The sequence below is a fragment of the Propithecus coquereli genome, unplaced genomic scaffold (assembly GCF_000956105.1).
Source record: "Propithecus coquereli isolate 6110/MARCELLA unplaced genomic scaffold, Pcoq_1.0 Scaffold672, whole genome shotgun sequence".
Taxonomy (NCBI): Eukaryota; Metazoa; Chordata; class Mammalia; order Primates; family Indriidae; genus Propithecus; species Propithecus coquereli.
Window position 1 is genome coordinate 496,377 of NW_012152752.1, and position 10,218 is coordinate 506,594.

General features: G+C 43.3%; 1 protein-coding gene across 2 annotated transcripts in view; it reads right to left on the bottom strand.

Annotated features, from left to right (window-relative positions):
• PRPSAP2 (phosphoribosyl pyrophosphate synthetase-associated protein 2) overlaps positions 1-10,218 on the bottom strand; it is a 59,082-nt gene that overhangs the window by 8,694 nt on the left and 40,170 nt on the right. For both annotated transcript variants that reach the window (XM_012660658.1, XM_012660657.1), the window contains exon 9: positions 8,235-8,383. In XM_012660658.1, coding sequence (XP_012516112.1) covers positions 8,235-8,383 — 149 coding nt within the window. The remainder of the gene's footprint in view (positions 1-8,234; positions 8,384-10,218) is intronic.

Here is a 10,218-nt window from a genome sequence, read left to right on the forward strand (position 1 = left end):
TAATTTCTTTCTATTTTTAGTAGAGACGGGGTCTCACTCTTGCTCAGGCTGGTCTCAAACTCCTGACCTTGAGAGATCCACCCGCCTCGGCCTCCCAGAGTGCTAGGATTACAGGCGTGAGCCACCGCACCCAGCTTTATGTTATATGACTTTGACTTCAATTAAAAACAAAGCTCAATGTCACTGAAGAAAAAAAGTCGACTACTCTAGATCAGGGCTTCTCAACCACGGACATCTTGATCCAGTTTTTTGTTGTGAGGGCTTGTCCTGTGTATTGTGAGAAGCTGAGCAGCAGCCTTGGCCTCTACTCACTAACGCCAGCAGTAGCTCCCTCAATCATGACAATCAAAAATATCTCCAGACATGACCAAAAGTCCTCTAAGAGACAAAACGCACCCTACCCCCAAAATTGAGAACCAATGGTCCAGATTAAAAGAGACTAAACACGTGACAATCAAATGCAACATGTGAACTAGGTTAGTGTCAGGGGAGGGGACAAAAAAGTAAAACAAAACAAAGAAAAATGCCAGAACTGAAGTGAATGTTTATATTTCCAACACTTCTGTTCCCAGGATACTTGACTTCAATGCTGGTGGAAAGTACGATGGAGAGACCTTTAGGAAATCGACCTGACACACAGAGTCATACAAATATTTATGCCTTTAGATTCATTAATCTCACATTTAGAAACTTGTAATGAAAAAACCAAAGTACGGGAAGAGTTTTTTATCCACATATGTTTACTGCCACATTATATTGGAAACAAAATAAACACTCCAAATTAGGCTGTGGTTGGGCAGTCCAACCACAATCATCAGATGGGATATTAGGCAGCCAATAAAAATGCTATTTATAAACATTTCTAATGACTTGGTAAAAAATATGTTATGCAGCTGGGAGAAGGCAGGAATATGCATAATTATGTATTCTGCATGGATCACAGCTCCATAAACATAAGGACAGAAAAAGTGAAAGGTGGCTTACCAAAATATAAAAAGTGGTGGGTGTGTCTTAAATAGTGGGATTAATCACTATTTTCTTCTAATTTTTATGTATTATGTTTATGTATGTTTTGAAAAATTAGATAGTGTGTTTATATTCTGAAAAAGAATTTTCCATTGTTTTTAGTTGGCATTTTTCATCTATAAGAAATCAGAAGATACAAAAAAAAATTTTTTTTTTGAGACAATGTCTTGCTCTGTTGTCCAGGCTGGAGTTCGGTGGCGTGCTCATAGCTCACTACAGTGTTGAACTCCTGGGCTCAGGTGATCCTCCCACCTCAGCCTCCCAGGTAGCTGGGGATACAGGTATGTGCCACCACACCTGGATAATTTTTCCTATTTTTTGTACAGATGACATCTCGCTGTGTGCCCAGGCTAGTCTTGACTAACTCCTGGCCTCAAGCAATCCTCGGCCTCCCAAAGTGTTGGGATTACAGGCCTGAGCTACCACACCTAATTTTTAAAATCTAATACTAAATATCAAAATCTTTATATTTGAGATACTACAGGAATAATGCTTTCTTTTCCCTTCATACATTATTTGCTGTTAATTTAAAAAAAGCATTATATGTAGGGTTGTCAAATGATCAAAAAATTTCAATATTTAGGATCTGTGAAATTAAATTTTAGTACATTCCCAAAGCAGTCATATAATGACCACTACTTGAGTCAAAATGTAAACACAGAAACATTATAATTAAAATTGTGAATAAAACAAGCTGAAACATAAATACCAAATAAGCAGATAAAGAACCGCTGGAAAGAACTTACAGATCATCTGGTCCCGTGCCCTCACTTTCAGATGGGAAACCTGCAGCTCCGTTTCTGCAGTCCAGAACCCACTATCTAAGGCCACAATTGAAGCTAATGCCCAGCAAGTCACAAAGGAGCTGGGTTCATCTGAAGAGTGCCAACATGCTCCAGATCATAGCCCATGCACCTGCAAGACTCCAAAGGAACGTACTCCCTTTCATGTTCACGGGCATGTCTCATCTTATCAACAGACCAATTCAGCCCTTGTGCGCTCTGCTGAGGTTCCCAGACACAAACCCCTGAGTGGCCAGGCAAGGACTCTGAAAGGGAGTGGCAGCCATAGGCCTGCGCCCAATAGCTTTGGAGCAGGAGTCAGCAAGAAGGGTACACAACAGCAGAGGGCTTTGTAGCCCTCAGCCAAATGCTTATCAACACTTTCTCAGACCTGAATTCTGTGCCCTGGCTCCACCACCTGCCTTCCTCCTCTTAAGCCCCCATCGCTGAGTCCAAGAGACCACAGGATGGGAAAGCCCAGGTTTCAGAGTCAGACGAGCCAAGTGCTCGCTATGTGGGAAGTCTCTTTCCCTTTCTGACCCTGTTTCTTTACCTATAAAATGGAATATCATCACTCTATTAAAAGGGCTGTCCCAGAGATTAATGCAGCATAAACGTCCATTTCCTCCCACTGTCTTTTGTTAACATCTTCCAGCATGTTCTGTCACTTTCATTCCCATTGCCACGACCCCTCAGAGCAGTAATGTACAACAGAAACACAATGCAAGTCACAAATGTAAGCCACATGTGTAATTTTAGGTTTCTTGTAACCATATCACAAAAGCACAAACAGGTGAAATTAATTTTAATAATATATTTTATTTCAATGTATCAAAAATATTATCATTTTAACATGGAATCAATTAAAATGTCACTAATGAGATGTACATTAATGTTTTCACATGAATGTGTGTCCTTCACATTCCCATCCATCCCCACCCCCTATTCCCAGCATGTGGGAGCCAGCTGTTGCCAGAGGCCCCCAGGCTGGCAGCACAGCCCGTGAGATGAAAGTCCCCCTCCCATGCCCTTGCTTGACTTCCTCAGCCTCTAGGATCTGGCCTCCCGTTTCCGGCTCTCTTCCCTGCAGTCTGCTCCCCACACAGATGCAGGCCTGGCCTGCTGAAACAGCACTCTCACTAACTGCCCCGGCTCAAGAGCCTTTCATGACGCAGGTACAGTTACTGGTATTCAGAATCCTCCTCCCAGCAGAACACTGCGAATTTATCCCATCTCTTCCCTCCAGTGATCTTTGGGCAGTCAGGCTGGTGTCCTTCCCAGCCACACCACAGCTCATCCCAGCAACAGTGCTATCTCATTCACGGTGATGAGGCAGCAGCTAAGTCCTGTGGGCTCGCCCTGGGCTCTCCACAGTCTGGGCATGCCATATGGACCAACTCTGACACAGGGCCTCTAGCTGTCCCTCTTTTTCACATAAAGAACACGCCTAAGGACACACAGCTAATAAACGACAGAGCCAGACACAAACCCCAGCCCTAGCCCCTAGAGCCTGCCTTCTCCCCCTCAGGCTCCCCTGGCACCCAGATGCACCCCTTGCCTGGACACCGTCTAGCTCCCCCTCAACTAACTGACATCTGCAAAGTATGGCTGGAATCTCAGCTTTCCTACGTTCATTCCAGCGACACTATTTCCTTCTCTGCATTTTTCTGTTTATAAATGAGCAAAATCCAAGGCAAAGCAAGAACCTAAAGCAGTCCAGAATACAGCCGTGGCAAAAATTATTTTGAGCTGAAAGCATTTGAGTTCCTGAAATCCTTTATATGCCAAAAAGCAGACCCTCCCAAAAGAACTTAATTGTCATAAATCCCCTCCCTGGGAACAACCAGGGACGACTGACTCTAACCACCCAAGACCAGAAGTTGGCGCCACCTAGACAGGCACTGTCACAGAACTATCCTACCTCCCCTCTCCTCAGGGCCCACTGCCCCCGAGTGCCCTTTCCCTCCTCCCCTGCCCCTGCTAAGAGTTGTCTGTTTTCCCAGATGTGCCTTTCTGCCCCTCCCCATCCCCTATAAGATGACATATGAGCTCCAAATTCTGAGCACCTGTTTGAGTCACACTTTTGTGAACTCCTGTGTGTATGTGATTAAAGTCTATCTTCCCTCTTGCTAATCTGTCTTTTGTCAGTTTAATTTATGGGCTGCCAAACACTGAATGTAAGAGGACAGAGGGAGAGTTTTTCCTCCCCAACAAACTCAAACAAAGGCAGTATTTTTTTTTAATTGGAAAGACGTCATTAAAGCATAAGGAAAATTTCTTAAAAATAAAAACAAAAACGAATCCGTGTACAACTCTACCACCCTATCGCAACTACTTTCATTCTTCATATTCCCTCCTGGTCCTTGCACAAAGACAGGCTATGATCTGACAGTTGGCATCCCCTCAAATGCATATGCTGGAACCTAATACCCAATGTGATGTGATGGTATTAAGAGGTGGAGCCTTTTGGGAAGTGATTAAATCCCAACAGCTCTGCCCTCATGAATGGGATCAGTGCCCTAGAGAGGCTAAAGGAAGCTAGTGGCCTTGCCCCTTCCACCACGTGGGGCGCAGCAACAAGGTGCTATTTTAAAGGCAGAGCAGGCCCTCATCAGACACTGAATCTGCTGCTACCTTGACCTTGGACCTTCTAGCCTCCAGAACTATGAGTAATAAATTTGTCGTTTATAAATTACCCAGTCTCAGATAGGTACTGAGAAGTGAGGTGCTGCTGTATCAAATACCTAAAACTGCATGAGTGGCTTTAGAACGGGCTAGTGGGCAGAGACTGGAAGAGGAGAAGGCTAAAACCAGCTACACTGTCACGTATGGACCACGACAGTGACTGTGGTCAGGGCTCTGCTGTGGCTGGGTATGGTTTCTCCCCACCAAAACTCAAGTTAAAACTTGACCCGATGTGGTGGTGCTGGGAGGTGAGGCCCAAAGGGAGGTGTCTGGGTCATGGGGGTGGATCCTTCATGAATAGATTAATGTCCTCCCGAGGGGGTGAGTGAGTTCTCACTCTCGTGGGAATGGATTCGTTCCCACAAGAGAAGGTTGTTATAAAAGCCAGTTCAGCTTCTTAGACTCTTGCTTCCTCTCTCACCATGTGAGCTCTCTGCACACACTCACTCGTTTTTCTGCTTCTCTGCCATGTTTTAACCCAGCATGTGGCCCTCATTGAAGCCAGCCAAATGTGGCAGTAGGCTCTTGAACTTACCAACCTGCAGAAACATCAGCTAAATACAGTAACTCTTCACCTACAGTCATCAATAGGTTCTTGGAAACTGTGACTTCAAGTGAAACAATGTATCATAAAACCAGTTTTCCCATAGGCTAATTGATATAAACAAGAGTTGAGTTCCTACAGCCTATTTCTGGTCACAAAAACATTGTCAAACTTCTAAATAAAGACCCAAAACACTCTTCTATTAAACATTGAAATAAAAGTGAGCTATATGTACATTTAAGAGACATTAATAAAAACAAGAAGGATAAATATTTACCCAATTTTTGGGAAATCAGTGATTGACAGGATTCACAGTGGTAGTGGTGGGTTAAATCAAGGAATGAACGTTTGCAAAAGAAAAATTTTAAGAAGCACCTCCTCCTATTACACAATTCATAAATAAGAACAAACATGGCAGGCTCACTGAGTACTTTTGTACCTCCTCATTTATTGTGTATTTGTATGTTATCATATACTTTATGAATTTTTATTTTGTAATAATTTGTATTCATTCATTCATTTTCCAACCTACGTATTCCAGTTCAGGGTCTCAGGTGGCTAGAGTTTATCCCAGCAGCTCAGAGCACACACTGGGAACCAACCCTGGTCAGGACACCATTCTATTGCAGGGCGCACTAACACCCACGCCTACACTCACTCATACTCAGAAAATTTAGACTCGCCAATTAACCTAAATGTTAATCTTCGAGATGCGGGAGGAAACCAGAGCACCCAGAGAAAGCCACACAGCCTGGGGAGAACGTGCAAGCTCCACAAAGACAGTGTCCCCAGCTGGGAACTGATGTTTTTTTCATCAACATTATAACAAAATGACATTGAATGAAATGACATTATTTGAGGACCTGCTGTAAATGTCTTTTCTTTATAAACTACCCAGTCTCAGGTATTATATTACAGAAACACAAAATGGACTAAGACAGGCTCAGAAGAAAAGCAGAGCTGTAGAGAAAGCCTGAATCTTCTTACAGATTACTAGAATATTGGTAGAAATATGGACAGTAAAGGCTTTTCTGATGAGGTTGCAGACAAATAAATGAGCAACATGTTAATGGAAATGAGGAAAGGCTATCCTTGCTTTAAAGTGGTAAAGAACTTGACTAAACTGTGTTCATGTCCTAATGTTTTATGAAAGGTAGAACTTAAAGGGTATTTGGCAGAAGAAATTGCCAAGCAAAGTACTGAAGGTGCAGCATGGCTTCTCTTGACTGCTTACAGTAAAATATAAGAGAGAAACAAATTAAAAATGGAATTTATAATCAAAAAGGAAGTGGAACTTAACTATGTGGAAAATTACCAGCCTGGCCATATTATAAAGAATACAAAAGCATGTTGAGGAGAGAATGCCAAGGGTTTGGCCAAGCAAATGTTTGACAAGAAGATTAGCATGGACAGAAGGAAGCCAGATGCTATTCATCAACACACAGAGGAATGACCCTCAAAGGTATTTCTGAGATCTTTGGGGGCTGCCCCTCCCATCACAGGCCCAGAGTGGCAGGGCCTTGAAGGCAGAACAATTTCAGGGCTCCTTTCCCAGCATTCTGCTGCAGTGCTTCTTGGCTGCCCCAGCTGTGGCTCAGGTAGGCCAAGGTCAGCTTAGGCAGTAAACATACCACGGTGGTGTCTGTGCATTGCCATCTCCGTGGTACACACAGTGCCTGAGCTGTGGAGGTATGGCTACCTCCACCTACACTTCAAAGGATGCCCCAAAGAGCCTCAGGGCCCAGGCAGAGAACCACCACAGGTGCAGGGCCACCACAGCGAGCTCCCACCAGGGCAATACCCAGTGGAGTTGTGGAGGCAGGGCCGCAACCGAGACCCCAGACTGGTAAAGCCACTAGCATGCAAGGCCAGCCTGAGAGACACATGCGTAAGACTCCAATGCGTAAGAGCTACTGCATCGGCTGCTCCCAGCAAAGCCAAGGGAGTGGGGCTGCCCAGTCTTGCAGGTCCAACCCCTGCCCCAGTGTGTCTGGAAGGTGGGCCTTTGAGTCAAAGAAGATTATTCTAGAGCCTTAAGATTTAATGTTGTTTGTACTGCTGGTTTTTGGACTTGCTCCTTTTCCTTCCTATTTCTCCCTTTTGGAATGGGAATGTCTATCCTATTCCTGTCCCATCACTGCATTTTGAAAGCATCTAACTTGTCTGATTTCGCAGGCTCACAGCTCGAGAGAAATTTGCCTCAGAATGAATCCTAGAATGAATCTAATTTAGATGATATCCAGATGAGACTTTGGACTTTAGACTTTTGCATTGATGCTAGAAGACTTAACCAGATTTAAGACTTTGGGGGCTATTATGATGAAATGAATGTATTCTGCATGTAAGATATAAATTTTGGGGCCCAGGGGCAAAATTTTATGGTCTGAATGTTTGTGTCCCTCCAAATTCATGCTGAAACCCATTGTGGTGGTAGTAAGAGCTGGGGCCTTTAGGAGGTGATTAGGTCATGAGGGCTCCACTCTCATGAATGGGATTAGTATCCTCATAAAAGATGGTCCAGGGCCTTCCACCCTCTTCCACCACAAAAGGATGCAGCAAGAAGGTACTATCTATGGAGGAACAGACCTTCACCAGATATCATGAAAAATAAACTTCTCTTGTTTATAAATTGTCTAGTCTAAGATATAATGTTAAAGCAGCCTGAAGTGACTAAGACAGACAGGTATACAATACTGTATTCTGCCTTATTCACATATATGCCATAGATTTTCTCTTGTTTCCAGATAGTCTTGATTACTTCAAAGGGCTGGATAATTAGCTGTTCTGATACAATTTACCAAGCCCTACCCTTTGGGAAACCATTTAAACCATTCCAAAATTTCATATTAAAAATAACACTATAGTCAATAAGTTTATACATAAAAAAGCTTTTTGCTTATGTTAAATTACACTCTAGGATATACTGCTAATGAATCAAGAAAATTCTCTGAAATGCCATAACTGAGTCTAAATAGTTTGAACATGTTCATAGGTCTTGCTCTTGCAAAGGACAGACTGCTTGTAAAGGGCTCTGTAATTCACAGGGTCATCAGAAGTGCATTCATTACTATATTGCCAGGAAAGGTGTTAATTAGTTCTTGCCAACTTAAAACAAAGTTTCACATTGAAAAGAAAAAACCCACAACAGTTAGCCTTAAAATCAGAGGCAAGCAGCAAAGCGGCTCCAGCGCACTTACTGGGGATCTCCAGGCTGGGGTGAATGGCGGCCACACTCCTGACCATGGGCGGGGAATGGCGTCCGTCCACCAAGTCGGACTCTGCGTCCTGCGCTTCTCCATGAATCACGGCGATTCCCAGGCGCAGGCGCTCAGCAAAAGACTGTGCCCTAAGGGAAAGCATCAGACACAAACTCAAAAACCATGCAACCTTGTTTTCTCCTAATGTCCGGGGGAGAAAACATTAAGAGAACGTAAGTAAAATGTAGTTTCCCAAAGGAATAAGGAAAAAAAGAGAATAAAACAGCCTCAGACTCTTAGAATCCAGGACTAACTGTGGAGACCCCACATGCCAAATGCCTCTCTCCGGCAGCAGCACCAATGATGGGCAGTGGCCTGGCCTGGTCTGCAAGCAGCTGGGAGAGCCGGAGTGAGCTAGTTAACCGCCTCTCAGTCTCCTCACTGATAGCTGCTAATTCTACCTACCTACCTGCTTACCCACCTGTGAGAACCAACCACATGGGACAAAGTGCATTAAATAGTCATCAAAGTATTAAGCACCAATTTTTTAACAGCTTTATAGAGGTATAATTGAAATGCAAAAAACTGTACATAACGAATACAATTTCATAAGTTCTGATGTGTGTATATGCCCACATAAGCATTAACACAATCAAGACAAGGAACACATCTATCATCACCAAATGTCTCCTTATACCCCTCTGCTGTTTGTCCTTCTAGCCCTAGGCAACCACTGATTTGCTTTCTGTCACCATAGTTTCACCTTTTCTAGAATTTCATGTAAGTAAGTAGAACCATATATTATGCAGTCTTTTTTTTGTCTGACTTATTTACTCAGCATAATGTTCTGGAGATTCATCCACGCTACACCATATATCAGCAGTTCAATCCTTTTCACTGCTGAGTAATATTCCACTGTATGAACAGATCACAGTTTATCCATTTGATTACTAACGGACTTCTCGGTTGTTTCCAGTTTTTAGCTGTCACAAATAAAGCTGCTGTGAACATTCATACAAAGATCTCTCTATGAGCACATGCTTTCTTTTCTCTTGGTAAATACCTAAGAGTGAAATCGCTAGATCACACAGTAGGTATATATAATAACTCATTCCTTTAAAAAAGGCCAAACTGTTTTCCAAAGTAGTTATACCGTATTACACATTATCATGTGCAATGCCTGAGTGGTCCAGTTCCTCCACATTCTCACCAACACTTGGCATAGTCGATCAATTTAATATAATCCATTCTAAGGGTGCGCAGTGGCACTTCATGGTGGTTTTCATTTGGATTTCCCTAATGACAAATGGTATTTTGAGCATCTGGTCATGCACTTATTTGCCATTCATATTATACCCTTTGGTAAAGGGTCTGTTTATCTTTTGCCAATATTTTTTTGCAGGGGGATAAGGTCTTAATTGTCCAGGCTGGAATGCAGTGGCATGATCCCAGCTCACTGTAACCTTGAACTCCTGGACTCAGGTGATCCTCCTGTCTTAGCCGCCCAAGTAGCTAGGACTACAGGCACACGCCACCACACCCAGCAGTTAAAAACATTTTTTTTACGGACATGGGGTCTTGCTTTGTTGTCCAGGCTGGTCATGAACTCCTGGCTTAAGGTGATCCTCCTGCGTCAGCTTCCCAAAGTGCTGGGATTATAGGTGTGCGCCACTGCACCTGGCCTTTTTTGCCTATTTTTAAATTGGATTGGTTCCCTTATTAAGTTTTGAAAATTTCTTATACATTCTGAGTACAAGTCCTTTATCAGATATATCCTTTACAAACATTTTCTTCCAATCTGTGCCTTTTCCTCTCATTTTCTTTCTTTTGAGACAGAGTCTCACTCTGTTGCCCAGGCTAGAGTGCCGTGGCATCAGCCTAGCTCACAACAATCTCAAACTCCTGGGTTCAAGCAATCCTACTGCCTCAGCCTCCCAAGTAGCTGGGACTACAGGCATGTGCCACCATGCCTGTCTAATTTTTT